The sequence below is a fragment of the Microtus ochrogaster genome, chromosome 24 (assembly GCF_000317375.1).
Source record: "Microtus ochrogaster isolate Prairie Vole_2 chromosome 24, MicOch1.0, whole genome shotgun sequence".
NCBI lineage: Eukaryota > Metazoa > Chordata > Mammalia > Rodentia > Cricetidae > Microtus > Microtus ochrogaster.
Window position 1 is genome coordinate 32,806,518 of NC_022024.1, and position 16,954 is coordinate 32,823,471.

At 46.6% G+C, this 16,954-nt stretch overlaps 1 protein-coding gene across 1 annotated transcript in view; it reads left to right on the forward strand.

The window, feature by feature from the left end:
• Position 1: 1 nt before the first annotated feature.
• Chpt1 (choline phosphotransferase 1) overlaps positions 2 to 16,954 on the forward strand; it is a gene marked incomplete at its 5' end in the record, with an annotated part of 31,427 nt that continues 14,474 nt past the window's right edge. Inside the window, 3 exons of the mRNA XM_013350312.2 lie at positions 2 to 259; positions 12,708 to 12,855; positions 14,502 to 14,643. Of these exons, the coding sequence (XP_013205766.1) occupies positions 2 to 259; positions 12,708 to 12,855; positions 14,502 to 14,643 (548 nt within the window). The remainder of the gene's footprint in view (positions 260 to 12,707; positions 12,856 to 14,501; positions 14,644 to 16,954) is intronic.

Genomic DNA, 16,954 nt, shown 5'->3' on the forward strand with positions numbered 1-16,954 from the left:
CGGGGCCAGGCCGGCGCCGCGCTGGGTGAAGGCGCTGGGTGAGCCGCTCAGCGCGGCGCAGCTGCGGCGGCTGGAGGAGCACCGCTACACCGCGGTCGGAGAGTCGCTGTTCGAGCCGCCGCTGCAGCTTTACTGGACCTGGCTGCTCCAATGGATCCCGCTCTGGATGGCCCCCAACACCATCACCCTCATCGGCCTCGCCATCAACCTGCTCACCACTCTAGTGCTCATCTTCTACTGCCCTACGGTCACGGAGGAGGTAAGGTTGGCCGCCCACCGGGGTCGTTCTCTTGAAACCCTTGGGCCTCCTCCCGAGCCGGCCCCACTCTAGGCGTCGGGGACGAGGGGAGACCCTTTGTTGGCGGAGCACCCTCCGGGTCTCGGAGGGAGGGACCGACACGACCAGACCGCTGTCCCAGGGCGGTGTTCGTTTTTTTGCCTGCCCGGGGCTCCTAGAGACTGTCACGCCACTACTCCAATCCCGGGACCGTGCCGAGCTTCCCTGGTCCCCGGAGGGGGCTGTCAAGGTCACTGCCCCTTGACGCTGTCCTGTGTCTGCCCACTTCGTCCCTGGGGCCTTGGCCTACTGGAAGGTTGACGTAGGGACCACCAGCCTGTACTTTGTACCCTGGGGATTAAACACCCGCATCTCCATTCTGTCAGGCCTCGTGGGTCGGTTGGGTAAGCCCACGATGCCCTTTGGCACATCATAATCTTTTGTTTCTCAAAGGTGGTGCCTAGTGATTCCGAAATTACTGGTAGCATAACTGAGCAAAGATAAGTTGCTTCTGGACGGTCACTTCCTCTTTGGTTCATTGACTTTCTCATGGAAAAACAAACAGGATGTAGGTGACAGTCCTTACTAAGTTATCCAGACTTAGCGATTATAAAAGCCAACACATTTTATTAGTTGTAAGTATATCTAACCCATGTCTAAAGGAAGAAGAATAAGCAGTGTGGGCCTTGGACAGTGGTGATGAGAAGTGATTCCTTGGGCTGAGTATAGAGAATAAATAGCACAGTAAAGTGCCTTGATAACACTATATAGGGTACATATTGCATGCAGATTCTGTGATACCACTTTCTTTAATCTTCCTCCATAATTATATGTAAACATAGGTCGTGCCCAAAAATAAGAGTCGGAGTACAATAACAGTAAAAGGAGTACAATAGAAATTGTTCCTGCTCTGCATCCACAAACATCTTTAAAGGCTTAGTGGAATCTGCAGTTTAAAACATCTCGCCTGCAGATGACTCTGTCCTGTCCATCATCGTTGTCATCGATTCCTTGGCTGACATTGTATCATTAGTTGTTTTCTTGTGATTTGAAAGCGCTAAGCCGTTTGGACTTTGGGGTTCTGATGTTCCCAGAGCCCCCAGAAGCACTGTATCGCGATAAAAGGGTGACGGGCCTGCAAGTGAAGGACTTGGCTTCCCCTCAGCCTCCGCCTGGGGCAGACCTGCCAGATCTGTTTTCCCATGTTGAAAATAGAAATAATGCCAGCCGGGCCAGTCTGACAAGGCGGCAGTGACGGCCAGATGATGCATGCAGTTAAAGGTGGGACACTGCACTTTAGAAGTTAAAACTGTCCCTCAACACGTTAAAAACACAGTTGATAGAGTGTCGTGACGCGTGCACGGTAAAATTTAGCTTTGAATTGGGCTCAGGTTTGGCTGACAGCCTTTGGATATTTGCGGCATCAACTAAGCCATGAACTTTGATGCTATTTACCGTCTGTTTGCTGAGCACTTAGAAGAAGGGACAAACATGTCCCAGGGCTTTTGTTCAGGGTTGAAGGGGGGCCAGTGGATGAGATGAATTTGTGATTAATTTATAGGCTCAGACTCATTTTTTAAAAGAGGATGTGATGGGGTCTGAGGCACGAGAAAATGCGCAAAGGGGTAAATGAGAGAGAAACAGAGTTTGTAGAGTGGGCGCCGTCGGGTCCTGCCTTTGCTTCTCAGTGGCCAAAGTAAAAGGAGAAACGGCATTGCAGGATCCACAGTGGTTTTTAATTAAGATGCAAATGATAATATCTTCTAACAATCATTTCTGGCTATTTTTGCCTTTATAAATGACCCAGCTGGATAAAATTCAGATCCAGGTTTGTCCGACTGTGAAGTGTCCATCCTTCTGGGTCGCCTCTGTGGCATGGAGGAAAACAAGTGTGCAAAGGGCTTTGGTTGTAGTTTTTACCTTTATCAACCGGAAGAGGCGGTGGAGTTTTTTTCTTCCTAGGGTGGTCCTCCTAGGAATTCCTTCCTGACAGCCTGAAATAACTGGTGTACATTTTCATAAGGGAAAATTTAAGTCCACAGAGGTGAATTGGCTGACCTGGCCTGCAAGGTTTGGACTCTTAGACTTGGGCTTTCACAATGTATATGTGCTGTGTGGAGATGAACCCGGGCCTGAGGACGGCAGGCGAGAAAGCTCTGCCCCTGAACAGCATTGTTTTAATTTTCCTTTGAATTTTGAGGTAGGGCTCACTTAGCTGATTGGGCTAACCTGGAGGTCAGTAGCCATGCACTTATTTCTAGAACACGATTGGGCATGAAGGGGAGCTAATTGAAAAGTAAGTTTCTAGAATGGTACTCCTTTATAGAATGGTAGCATGCAGCCTAGTCTTCCTGGCCTTCCCTGAACTCAAGGGAAACAATTTGCCCTGCCAGGGATATTTCTTCTCTTCCTTCTTCATGTATTAGATTACCTTCCTGTCTTCCAATGCTCAACTTTAACACCTTTTGCCCTAACACCACTACCCTGCTGCTTGTTTCTTCCTTCTAAGTCAAATCAGCTGCTCAGTCCTCTGAGCGCCCACAGTAATGAAAGTGGTAGCAAAGGCGCACAGCCTGCTTACTGCGCACCAGGCAGTGTTATAAGCTGCTTTTGTTTGGTTCTCTCGTCGTGACCCGTCAGCACTGTCTCATGGAGAAGATACAGCTAATGTCTCCACTTCGCAGGTTTGGAAAATAAAGGGAAATTGTCTCCTAGGATTGTGTAACTGCAAGTGGAAACTAGGATTGCAAACCAGACAGCCGCGCTTCTGCTGCTGCAGGCCTCTAGCGCCAGGACAGAGTCTCCATTTCCTCCTGCTGAGCGGGATGGTCATCAGGTTCAGTTCTCCTCACAGTGCCTCCTAAGTGAGAGCCATCTCAGATGCTGTTCTCAGCGCTCACTGTGGATGGCAGGTAAATGAGGGGCCCCTCTCCGACCTTGACGAAGCAGTTACCACTCTCCAGTCCTTGGCTCTTTCTTCCTAAAGTAGAGTCAGTGTTTCTTAGAACATAAAAAGGGCCTGGAACCAACTTAATGCATGCAGTTCCTGAATGTATATGTCTGATAACATGGTGATTCAAAGCTAGTTCTAGCTCCAGCCTCCTACGGTTACCAGAACCAAACACCCTTGCTCCTGACCCCTGAGATGCCAGTCTTCAGGAGAATGAGATTGGTAGAAAGGAATCAGGTTTATGCACAGCCAGCCCTGAAGGAGCGAGAAGAACTGGTTCCCTGAGGCTCTGTTTTCTCTGTGGGCGAGGAGGATGCAGTGAGGCTGGACTTCAGGCAGTCTGGCTTGCCAGGGCGTGCATGCGTTCTCCAGAAAGAGTTATCAGTTAGCACATAGACGGGGCTTCTGTTAAGCCGGAGGTTTGCAGAAAGAAGTGCAAAAGGGCAGAGGGTGGGGAGCGGAACCCCAGCTGCAGTAGATTCTCTACTATGAAATACTTCCATGCTTTTATTCATTTATTTTGCTAATATAAGTTGTGGCATAATTCTCTTTTGCTTATTTGCTTTGCTGTTTTCTCCCTGCTTTCTTAACCTGTGCATTTACATCCATGTTAGTGTCTCTGTCAAGGGCACACTTACAGCAGACTGGGACCGAGCTTGAGGCCAGCTTGGAGGGCAGGGTCTAGCATTTCTTTTACTTACGATGTTAGAACGTGACTGTGCCTGAGGAAGCCATGAAGGCCTGAAAGAAGTGGCTTGTACCTGGTTTTAAATAACGGGGTGGTAGCTACCTTTGCTGTACTGAGAATTGTAGAGCATTGCGGGGAAGACAGAAAGGAAAAGCTAGAGCCTATATACAGATTCCCACTTGGGTTTCTTTATAAGAGCGCGGTGATGGCCCACACCTTTAATCCCAGCACTCAGGAGGCAGAGGCAGGCGGATCTCTGTGAGTTTGAGGCCAGCCTGGTCTACAAGAGCTAGTTCCAGGACAGGCTACACAGCTACTGAGAAACCCTGTCTCGAAAAACCAGAGAGAGAGAGGGAGAGAGTGAGTTCAGTTCTTTGAGATCTATATTTTCTTTTAATCACCTCTTTTTTTTAAGCAGCTAAATACTTTGTCGAGCATCATTTATTAAGGCAGGAGTCTTGCAATGGTATGGCCTCTCTTATTAAAAGAAAATATTAACTCCCATTTGCCAGAAGGTGAAAGTTGAAGAAGCAGGGAAGAGCCTGGGAGGAGGCATGTTCTGGCACCTGGAGTGGGTGTTTTCATAAATTCTGCAGCCCGAGGGCCTCCTTGCCTCACCCTCCTTCCAGCTGTGCCTGGGGAAGCCTTTCAGGACCCAGCTTCCCTTGTGAGCTGTTGCTGTGGCTTCCGTGACTGCGCTCCAGTTAATTTTTAAGGAATAAATGGTGTCTCCTATAAAAGTCCATGTCAGATGTTAGTAAAACCTGAAATGGTGACATATTTGAAGAATTGTAAATCCCTCTCTTGTCTTGTAGGCTGCGGTGTAGTCTCTGACCCCTCTCACTTTACGTTAAAGAACAGAGCAGATTATTGGGGCATCTAATACACTTGATCCTGGGAAAGATTTGGGTGGGAGTCGGCCTCATAGTCTCTTCGGTTCCCCTTAGCTTTTCAGCAAGAACTCCTGGATGTGCCGAAGCAGGGAAAGTGATCTGGAAGTGTCTGAAACAGAGAGAAAGGCCACCTTCCTAGGACTCCTCAGACCCTCTGATCTTGGCTGAGTGTGTCCTGAGTGATATGTGAGTCCCCGTGCCCTGCTGATAGCGGCCACATTTTATGGCAGTGAGTGTGGCACTCGTCACTCCAGTGTGTAAACTGAGCTGAAGCCGGAAGTCCAGGATGAAACCACTGAGCCCCTGTGGCTAGCCTGTTTAGCTCCACCAAGGGTGTTCTCTTTCACCTGACCATTCACCTGCCCCAGAGGAAACCTGCTTCTGAGAACAAGGAAGTGCCCTGCTTATCACAGTTCCGTGTGTGTGTGTGTGTGTGTGTGTGTCTGGACCAGAAGTCAGTCTTCAATGTAATTCCTCAGGACCCCCACCCCCAGCTTGTTTTTTGAGACATGGTCTCTCTCAATGGGTCTTGGGGCTCACCAGTTAGCCTAAGCTGGCTGACCAGCAAGCCCCAGGGATTTTGCTATCCCTGCTTCCCCATGTATGATAACTGGGATCATAAACAAGTGCCCCCACACCTGTCTGTTTACGTGGGTACAGGGGATTGAACCTTATTTAAACTAACTTGTCCATCTCTTTACCAGTGGAGCTGTTTTCCCAACACACAGCAAATTGGTTTTGTTGTTGTTGTTTTATTTTGTTTTTTGAGACTATGTTGCCCTGGCTGTTCTGGAACTTACTCTGTAGACCAGCCTGGCCTTGAACTCATAGATCTGCCTGCTTCTGTCTCCTGGGTGATGGGATTAAAGGTGTGCGCCACCACTGCCCCAATAGCAAACTGTTTTAACACATCACAGGCACATTGGGGAAGTTCGAGAAGTTACAAGATTGGGCCATTTCGTTATTTCTGATGGCGTGTTTTCCTGAGCCAGACTAGCAGGCTGCTGGAGACACTACAAGTTTTCTGAGAAATCCTAGAATCACCTGAGAGGGTGTGAGCAGTATGCAGGTGTTGCACGTTTCTCACACACAGCCTCCTGTCTCCTTAGCACGTAGAAACACCATGTCATTTCATACAGAAGTCAGCTGGAGTATGAGTTCTATTCGGATCTCACCAGCTGACGTGAGCGGGTTTGTGAACCGCCCCTCTTCAGCTGACACAGCGGGTTTGTGAATCCCTTTCAGCTGACGTGGAGCGGGTTCGTGAATCCCCCCCCCCCTTCAGCTGACATGGAGCCGGTTCCTGAATCCCCTTCAGCTGACCTGGAGCCGTTAGTGAATGGCCATTTAAAGCAAAAAGATACTAAGTATAAAAATTGAGGGAAAAATTGAAAAACGTATAGTTTTAGTAGTTCCTGAACTTCCCTTTCAAAAGACTTTTTGGGCTTTGCTAGCATGATTGCTAACCTAACTTGTCACAGGATTTAGGATTGTCTTTGGAAATACACCCACGTTTGTCTGAGAATGTTCATCAGGGTTGACTGAGGACTCTTGTGAATGTGGGGAACACTGTGTCGTGGGTGAGTGACCAGGACAGGGCAGAGGGCACAGCACACTGAGCAGCAGCCTGGCCAGCTCTGGTGTTCCCAGTCTCTGCTGCATGCCTTCCCACCACATGGACTGAGCAGCCCTTCTTCCCGAGTCTCTGTCAGACACTCTGCTACACAAGAAAGTTAACTGTGGAAGCTCAATACCGAAGCGTGGGGCCTTTCTGTGACGAACAGGGGCTTGTGATTCACAGGGCTTTGGGGCTGGTTTGTGGGAGGAATGAAGACAAGTTTGGAGTTATGGACTAGAGGAGCCCCAGACCAGTGTAAACAGTTGACAGGCCATTGGGGTTTGTAGGACCAAGAGAAACAGCGTAGACGCGGCTCGAGGTTTCAGGGGGGCACCTGACTGCATCCTGCCAATGACGGAAAACTTAGAATGAAGCTGAAAGCCATGGACTGAGCTGTTTGGTGTAGCAGATTTGAGGACAGCGTGACATCCAGGTGGTGACATGGGTACTGTCCTGGGTGACAGCACTGTACCAGAGCAGACAGGTACTAGAAAATGGGTGGCAGAGAGTAGCTGCAGTTGTTAGAGGGACTTCGCACTGTCCCTGTGGACAATAGGAAAGGTACCCTGAGGGCAAGCTTTCCCCACAAAGCCTCCAACCTGTGAAAACAGGAGTGCCTTTGAAAAGCAGGTCCTGGGTTGAGAGTCAGCTGCTTTTCACTGTGTCAGCATTAAGACTAAAACATAATCCCATTCTAAACCTTAATATGTACAGAATCTTAGGTGTGCTGTATTAACTACTTTTTTCAAAATACATGAAGTAAGTTCATAACTGTTCAGACCCAAACATCACCCATGAGTTACCTACCGTTGTCCAGAAGAGTCAGTAATAGAATAGCAGTAACACCAGCGGGACTCCTCTCTTAGCTTCACAGTCTAGGTACCTTCATAAGCACATCACATCCAGTAATTCACTTAATGCTCACGAGACAGTGATTGTTCCCATCTTCCTCCCTCCCTTTCTTTTTCTTCATGTTTGGAGACTGAATCACCAAGAAGTTAAGTAATTTTTCAAACTCTTTACCCATTAAGCGGCATAGCAAAGATCTGGGTGCAAGCAGAATCGGGAAGAAAGCCTGGGGGTCATTCTCTCCTTGGAGCAATTACTGCTAACTGTTCCTGGGCGGGATGTGTGAGAGCCTTGCTGGCTTTCATTATCACAACACAGAAACTCAATGCACGGTCCTGTTACATGATTCTAGAGTGGACACATGTTATTTGGCTCCTGTGTTGTGTGGAGCAGATTTTAGAAACTCAACGCACGGTCCTGTTACATGAGTCTAGAGTGGACACATGTTATTCGGCTCCTGTGTCGTGTGGAGCAGATTTCAGAAACTCAATGCACGGTCCTGTTACATGAGTCTAGAGTGGACACATGTTATTCGGCTCCTGTGTCGTGTGGAGCAGATTTCAGAAACTCAACGCACGGTCCTGTTACATAAATCCACGGTGCACACATGGTTTGAGTCGACCTGATCTCGCTAGCGGGTTGATTTAGAGGATGGCAAAGACAGTTGCCCAGAGAGCCCAGTGCTGACAAGTCTGCATCACAGTGAGGTGTGTGAGCAGATGAAGTCCCGTCTCCCTCCCCAGCCCTCACTCTTAGGATGCCCAGGATCAGTACCTGATCTCTCTCCAGATCTCCTCCCTGCTCGGGCTTAATTTCCGCAAAGGCGGTTGACACAGTCTGGTCCTCGCGGCTCTGAGCGTTTAACTTCCCTCCACGCAACTTGGATTAAGATAAGTGTTATGTTTTGTAATGTAGATTTAGGTTTATGATAAGGATGGTTTTTGGAGTGTTTGTTTGTTTATTTATTTATTATTTCTATGTATGTTAGTCTGTGGCATAGCTTACAGTGTGGAAACTTCCGGAACCTCCTATTTGAGGATCCACTGCTGTCATCTCTCAGACCAGTTGGTACCAAGCTCAGCCCACGACAGCAATCATTCAGTTACTCTGCAGCCGAGGCTCTGTGGCCCGCGTTCTTGGGAAATGCCTGTTGTTTACTGCGGTTCCTCCTTCTGTCTCCTCGGTCCTCCAGCAGTAGACTTCTAGAACACGCCTCAGCCCAGAGAGGGTTTCTGCTGTGGAGGGCCTTCCACGGGCTGAAGGCCTGGTGATAAGTAGACGGACCCTCCCCTCCTTCCCGTAACCTTCACTGTTACTGCGGGGAGGTGGTATGCCCTTATTAAGTTCAATCATTTGAGCAGTTAGGAATTTATTTTCTTCCTGGCGGAAGTTCCATAGAGGAGTCCATGCCTTAAGCAAGTGAGGGCAAGCCTTTGTGACACTCTTGCCTTTTCTCACTTTGTCTGTACCATGAACAGGCTTTAAGGTGCCGCCTTAGACACAGAAGAGCTCAGAGTGCTTGTAGTTCCACACCTGGTCCCAGTGCTCTTCAGAACCTGCATGGCACGTGAGAGCCTAGTTAGTGCGCGTTTCAGCTGCAGGGTGGCACCGTCACAGGATTGCTGGCATTTCAAACACAGACGTTTAAGAAACCACATACTGAGGGTGTTTGTGACTTTCTAACAATGCCCTCTCTTCATGGGACAGCTTGCTCGTGATTTCACAGCTGGTGGTAGTAAATTAAAACCACACAGCTCTGGAACCCTCTAGATAACAAAGATTGAATTTAATCCAGGTAAAGACTACGTAAGTCATTTGGCTTATCGTTCTTCAAATGAAATAGTGAACTGCCACTTTAGTTCCTTTCATTTTCAATCACATGTGTGTGTCTGAGTGTGTCTGCATGTCTGTGAATGCCATGTCTGTGAATCCCCTGGAGCTGGAGGTACTGGTGATTGTGAGGCATCTGACTTGGGTGTTGGGAATTGAAGTCCTCTGCAAGTGAAACAGGAACCCCATTTCTGTAGGAGGTATATTTTAAGTGGCGTGTAGTGACTAGTGGCAGCTGATCATATATGATATGTCCCTGCTCTGGGGTGGGGAATGTAAAGTGGACCTGAGAGACAGGCCGGCCATCCTCAGGCGGAAGTTGAGATTTGTTGTCTGAGACAGAAAGAATGGGAGACATTTGGAGCTCTGGGCTGCAGAGCTTTGATTGAAGAGGGAAGAGCACAGAGCAGGTGGAAAAGTGGGTCTGTCTGGAAGGAGAGCACGGACAGCCTCCCCTCCCCTGGGCTGCGGTCCTGCTCCTCCCCGGGTCCCTTTCCTGTAATATGGACGTGAAGTAGGGATTTCATGCGTGGGGCTGTTGACGCCCAGATGGTTTTTGAAGAAACAAATTGTGGATGATAATTAAACTGAAGCCTGCTAGACTGTTCCTCGGTGGAGCTCTGTGCCGGAGAATGTAAGAGCTTCAGCGTGTTCCAGGCATGGCAGCGGCTTGGTTGGTTTATATGTTCATAAAACGATGCGTGTCTATTTCTGCAGAACTCGAGAGAGCACTGGGGAACTTCGTGACCGAAGTGGTGCCGGTTCCCCAATGCCTGTTTATAACGGCTTTTCAGTGGAGGACCCCAGAAGCCTGTCCTTTGGGGGAAGATAACGAGCAAGAGGGAAAATGATGTTATGTGCCCTCTAGAGTTTAACCCTGACTCCCAGTTTTATATGCATTTGAGATACAACCTGAAGACGTGCGGCTTCTTTCTTTTTAGTGCAGAACTAACCGTTCCTGATTAGCAGAGCTGTTCTTCGTGGGGCATGAGGTATGACCTCACGGTGCCCTAATCTATTAGTCCTGGCTCTGTGGACTGTTGCAGAAGGGAGCCTGATGGGGAAGAAGTAGTCCAGTGGCATGAAGGTTATGTTCTGTCCCCGAATGCTGCCTCCCTCTCTGCCTCCTACTGAAGGCTTTGAAGGTGGGTTCTCTGCTGGTGGTGCTAAGCCCAGCAACGGCGGAACCAGGTAACCATGGGGACTGAAACCTGCGAAACTAGCAGTCAGTATAATCCTGCCTTCCCTTCATCTGAGGGATGACCTCACCCCTGCACAAAAGAGTGAGCACTATGAAGTCCCTTGTCTGATATTTGAACTGGATATTTTCTATTGCTCTCGCTTCAAGTTGACGCCTTTCTCTGCCATGTGTGTGCTGATGTATGCAATGTGTCTTTTCTTTGGCTTTTAAAATGATTTTGTCATTGTGCTTTAGGCTTATTATTATTACAGTCCCGTGCCTTGGTGGGGGGAGAGAGAAAGAGAGTGAGTGTGTGTTTGTGTAGGGGTAGTGAAATAGGGCCTTGCTATATAGATTAGGTTAGCCTAGAGCTTGCTATATAAGCCTTGACCTCATGACCCTCCTGTCTTAACGTCTTGAATGCTTGGATTACAGACATGCATCCCAACCTAACGCCTTGGTTGGTTTTAAGACTATTCTGTTGGGCTTCTCAGATGTATAGGTTTATAAATTTCATAAAACTTGGAAAAATTTCAATCCTTTCCTATCATTTTTATGACTCTCCTGTTTCTATTTTTTTTCACTTGGTATGGTATTTTGCCTGCATGTATGTGGGTGGGAGTTGGGTCCCATAGAACTGGAGTTACAGACAACTGTGAGCCACCATGTGGGTGCTGGGACTTGAACCTAGGTCCTCTGGAAGAGCAGCCAGTGCTCTTATCTGCTGAACCATCTCTCCAGCCGCTGTTTGAAACTCATGCACATGTGCTTTCCTGTTGCACTGGAGGCAAGTCTGCACTGAGTTTGGTTACGTTAGTCTCTTCCCGGGCACCATTTGGGATCGTTTTCCTCGAGCAGTCTGCGGGTTCTCTGACCTTGAGGATGTGATGCAAATGGTCTGAGCCACTGTGTTTTACAGAGTGCTTACTGCACTGTTCATGCCTACAAGTTTCTCTTTGAGTCTTCCATTTTTCCTTTTGTAAGTTTTCTCTACCTTCATAAAAATATGGAGCGTATTTGTAACAACTATCTTAATGTTCTGGTGTGCTGTTCCTATTATTTCTGACATTCTTGAGTATAATTGATCAATTTCACTTCTTTTTGTCTTCTGCTTCTTGATAATTTTTGACTGGGTGCCAGATCTTGTGGATTTGTATTTTGGGGTGCAAGATTTTTTTCCCCTGCAGGTGTACTCAAAGTCTCTGTGTTAGATTTTTGTTAGAGAAGTCTGGTAAATGCCTGGGCCAGGGCTAATTTTCATGGTTCCAGAGTAGTCAACTTCTGAGAACCGTTCTGTGTCCCATGTCACAAGGTCCTGAAGGGAATGTGGCTTCTCCACACTTTCGTGGGAGATCTGAGAGTTGTTAGACCTTCATTTCCTGGGGCTCCTTGCCCTGGCCTTAGTTGATGATCTTGTCCTTTTCAGGCACAGGTCAGTTCTGAGCCAGAAGCTCAAAGGGAGCCTTTCACAAGCCCGCTTCTCTGCGCATGCCTCCTCGGTCCCTCCTCACTTGCTGCCTTAACCTTTCCCAACTCTGCACTTGTTAACACATTACTGGGCTCTGTTCTGCTCCCCATGCCTGTGTATGACCTGGAACTCCAAACAACTGGAGCAGCCAAAGGGTTTGCCTCTTTCCTTCTTTCAAGGATCTCTTACAGACTTTCTTTGGGCCACCAACCAGCTCCCAAATCAGGACACTGACAGAGGCTTACTAGTTATGAGTGTTCGGCCTTAGCTTATGTTTGTCCTACTAGTTCTTATAACTTAAGCTACCTTGTTTCTCTTTATCTATATTTTGCCTCAGGACTTTTTACCTTTGTTTTATTCTGTGTGTCCAACTTCCTTGCTTCCTCCTTGTCTGGCTGGCTGGCCCTGGGTGTCTCCCTCTCTCTCCTTCTCTCTCTCTCCTTCCCTTACCTAGATACCTCTCTTATTCTGTCTGCCAGCCCCGCCTAGCTATTGACTTGTCAGGTTTTTATTAGACCAATCAGGTGCCTTAGGTAGGCAAGGTGAAACAGCAACATATCTTTACATAGTTAAACAAAGGCAGCACAAACAAATGTAACAATTGTAATAACACCTTCATACTGTTAAAATAATACTCTGCAGCATAAACAAATGTAACACATCTTTGCCTGGTTAAAGTAATATTCCACAATAGATCTCAGGTTCCGTGGGTGGGAGTGTAAATCCAGTCTCTGATCTTATTCACGAGTGGACACAGACTGATCTGCAATTTGCCTTGAAGGTCTTTCTTAGAGTACAGATTTCCTGGAGAATCCAGACACATGCAGCCTATGAATATGGGGATACTAGAAAAGCATGGACTAGGAATGTAGGTTAGAGCTGAAGCTGCTCAGCCACTTCATGTTTTCACACGAAGCTGGCTTGTCACTTATGCGTGTGTGTATTTCCTTGTAGGCACCATACTGGACATACTTTTTATGCGCCCTGGGACTCTTCATCTACCAGTCACTGGACGCCATTGATGGGAAGCAAGCCAGAAGGACAAACTCTTGTTCTCCTCTAGGGGAACTGTTTGATCATGGCTGTGACTCTCTCTCCACGGGTAAGTTAGTAGAGTTTTGCTTGTTCTTTCAGTGATTTCTTCAATGACAACAGAAACACCACAGTGATCTGAGCTGTTTGTGTCCTCATTTTTTTTCTGAGGTCTATATTTGGGAGCACTTTTGCCCAGTGTGTTTTATTGGATGTTCAAAGTTCGTTTTGTGCTAAAATGATCTTGTGAGGCTTCCAGATCACCCCTATGCACAGAGCCTCCCACTCCCCTGGAGTGGAAGACTAAAGCCCTCCTTTCTTAGTACACAGGGCAGCCCAGTGTCAGCTGCAGGCAGCTGTGGAGAGTGGATCTTTGTCCATCTTCAACCACTTGAGGCTCAAAAGACAAAGTCTCTTGAGGGGCAGCAAACTGAGCTGTGCAGGAAAAGAGCACAGAGGTAATGGATGACATCTTCATGGTGTCTGATGCAATTCCAGAGCTCGTCCCCGAACCTGGCGAGGACAAAGTGACCCTGAAATGCCCCTTGTTTCAGTGCGATTCCATCTCCATATCGTAGTCTTTCAGATTTCCTGTTTCTGTCATGAATCTGCTGCTGTGACGTGTCCTGTGACATGCCATAGAAAGACAGGAAAGACTGCTGCTGTGATGTGTCCTATAGAGACAGGACATGTAAGAAATCCTTTCTGGGAAAGTCACATCCCATTCCTTGAATATCCTCCTTTTTGTCCTCTTTAATTCAGGAATAATCCTCCCCTCCCCTATAAAAGGTTGCCTATAAAATGAACCTTCTAAGATCCCAGGAATACAGCTTCCTAAGTACCTACCCTTGGATGAGTTTTACTGTGGTTTGTTTTGATACTGGGGGTTGAAATTGGGGTCTCCTGCTTGCGAGACAAGTGATGTCCTCTGAGCTACATCCCCAGGTTCTCTTTACTCTTTGTTTTTGACACAAGGTCTAACTTAATTGTTGTGCTAGTCTTGAACTATTGTCCCTTTCTTAAGCAGTTCTCTGTCCCATGTATGTAAATCTATGAAGACAAACAGAACTCAACTTTGCATCATAGAAAAGTTTTCATTGTTTGAAGTGTATTGTATTTTAATGCCAGTGTCCCTTAAACAGGATTTCTAAAGAGGATAACTCAGTATTTCTTGTCTTAGTCAGGGTTTTGTTTGCTATGCAGAGATACTGTGACCACAACTCTTGTAAAGGAAAACATTTCATTGAGGCTGGCTTAAAGTTTCAGAGGTTTAGACCAGTATCATGCAGGCAGGCATGGTGTTGAAGAAGGAACTAAGAGCGGAGAAGAAGCTACATCTTGAGCCGGAGGCAGCAGGAAGTGGTCTGGAACACTGTGTGTGGCTTGAGCATGTATGAGACCTCAAGCCCACCTTCACAGTGACACACTTCTAATAAGGCCACAGCTACTCTAACAAAAGTACACCTCTAGTAGTGCCACTTTCTTTGGGTGCCATTTTCTTTTAAACAGCACACTGGTTTTATTTATTTATTTTGGTTCTCAAGACAGGGTTTCTCTGTGTATCCCTGGCTGTTCTGGAACTCCTCTATAAACCTGGCTGGCCGTGAATTTACAGAGATCCACCTGCCTCTGCCTCCTGAGAGCTGAGATTAAAGGTGTGTGCCACTGCTGCCTGGTGGCTTGGTTTTATTCCTGTTTATAAACGTTGTTTTTCAGTATTTATGGCCATTGGCGCTGCAGTTGCTGTTCGCCTGGGGACGCACCCTGACTTGTTGTTCTTCTGCTCCTTTATCGGCATGTTTCTGTTTTACTGCGCTCACTGGCAAACCTACGTCTCAGGAGTCTTGAGATTTGGAAGGTAAGCATTTTCTTAAATTCCACATTTTTTTTTCTTTTTTGGTTTTTTCGAGACAGGGTTTCTCTGTGGCTTTGGAGCCTGTCCTGGAACTAGCTCTGTAAGACCAGGCTGGTCTCGAACTCACAGAGATCCGCCTGCCTCTGCCTCCCGAGTGCTGGGATTAAAGGCGTGCGCCACCATCGCCCGGCTAAATTCCACATTTTAAAGTACAACCAAATTCTTTTTTATAATCTATAATAGCAAAGTACAACCAAATTCTTTTTTATAATCTATAATAGCATCTGACATTCATTGGGATGTCCATCAGCGCTATGCCTAGAGCTGTTCTGTTATCCTGCCTGCTATAGTTACATAACTTGACATTTTTTTTTTCTTCTGACTCTCTCAGACTTACTAGTTCAAGGTCAGAATAGAATAAAATAAAATAAATATCCAAACAATGTATGGTATCTAAACACTATTTTCTCATAAAATAATGTGACGTTGAATTGAAGAATATTTTTGTTATTGTTGAATTTAAGGAATTTTAAACAAAACAAAAAATTCCTTAGGTGGGGTTTTATGGGTAACCCTGACTAGCCTGAAATTCACTATGTAGGCCAGGTTGGCCTCACACTCATAGAGATCCAATTTCCTCTATCTATTAAGTGCTGGGATTAAAGGATGTGCACCATGTCCAGATGAAGATGATTTTTTTGGGTCAAATTATCATGTACCCTGATAGAGGGACCCCTTTGACAACAGTCACCAGCAACAGATGATTTGGAGACTAAGCTGTGGGAGAAGGATGAGCTCACATGAGAACACCCTACACCTTAATAGATGCTAGAGGTGCACGTTGCCTGCTACGTACGCCTTGGGAGGCTCCTCTTCAGACATCAGAGAAGAGTGCAGGAGCATACACAGGCGCTGCTCTTGGGGCGCACACACAGACACCCAGTCTCTCCTGCTGTTGCCTCCTGATTCAGATATAAAACTCACAACTCCCTCTCTAGCACTATGTTTGCCTGCATGGTGCCATGTCCTACCATTATGATAATGGATTAAACCTCTGAACCTGTGAGCCAGCCCAATTGAATGTTTTCTTTTGTAAGAGTTGCTGTGGTCATGGTGTCTCTTCACAGCAATAAAACACTGGCTAATACAGAAGTTGTACCAGGAAAGTGGGGTATTGCTTGTGACAGGCCTGAACATGCTGCTTGTTGGCTGAATGTGAATTTTGGATTAGGAAAGCAGTTGAATGCTTAAATGGTGCTTAATGGGGTATACTAGTAGGAGCAGGGAAGACCATGGTGCTGAGAATAATGTACATTTATAATGGCCTGGCCAGAGAGGTTTCAGAAAAGCATATTAGTAAGAGGCCTGGAGATTATTCTTGTGGTGTTTTGGTGAAAAGTGTAGTTTCTTTCTGCCCTTATCTGAAAGTTTTCCTGAGGTTAAATTGAAGAGTTTGGGGATTAATGGCATTGGCAGAGGAGATTTAAAAACAGCCTAGTATTGATTGTGTTGCTTGATTATTAATGGCTATTCTTTGCAAATATATAAAAAGGAGCAAGCTTAGCAAGGAAAAAAATAAAAAGTGTACAGTTTGAGGAGCAAAGGGTCACCAGGTACAATAGAGCTAAGTCCAGTACTCAGGGAGATGAAAAGTCTGATGTTAAATGGAATGAAGGGATTGGTGACTTCAGGACAAGACCTCGCCCAGCTAAGTTTCCAATTTGTGAAGGGAAATTGAAGAAAATCTTAGGGCCAGGCATGGTGGCACAAGCCTTAATCCCAGCACCAGGAAGGCAGAGATAGGCAGATCTCTGAGTTCAAGGCTAATCTGGTCTACCGATCAGTTTCAGGACAGCAAAGGGATTACAGAATCTCTATGACTAAGGAAAGCTGCTGAGACTAGGTGATTGGTAGGGGTACCTCTGTGTGGAGGCTCAGAGAGGTCTTTATGTGAATCCATAAAGATGAAATGAAGCCTATTGTGTTGGAGACCCCAAGATGATGAAGACTCTAGAGTTGGAAGGTACATGCCAAGGAGAGCTGCTAATAGGGTGTGGAACCACACGAGAGAGAGAATTACGTTTCAGTCAAAGCTGAAAGGAGTTGGGGATCTGAAGAGCATTTTGACATCAGATATGAAAATGCAGAGTTTGGAGTTTGCCCAGATTGTTTTAGGTCTTGCTTTGGCCCATTATTTCTGCTTGCTCCCTTTCCTCCTTTGTGGAATGGTAATATATATCCTGTGCCATTATATTTTGGAAGTATGTGATCTGCTTTTTGATTTTAATATTACAGGGGATTACAGATAAGAGAT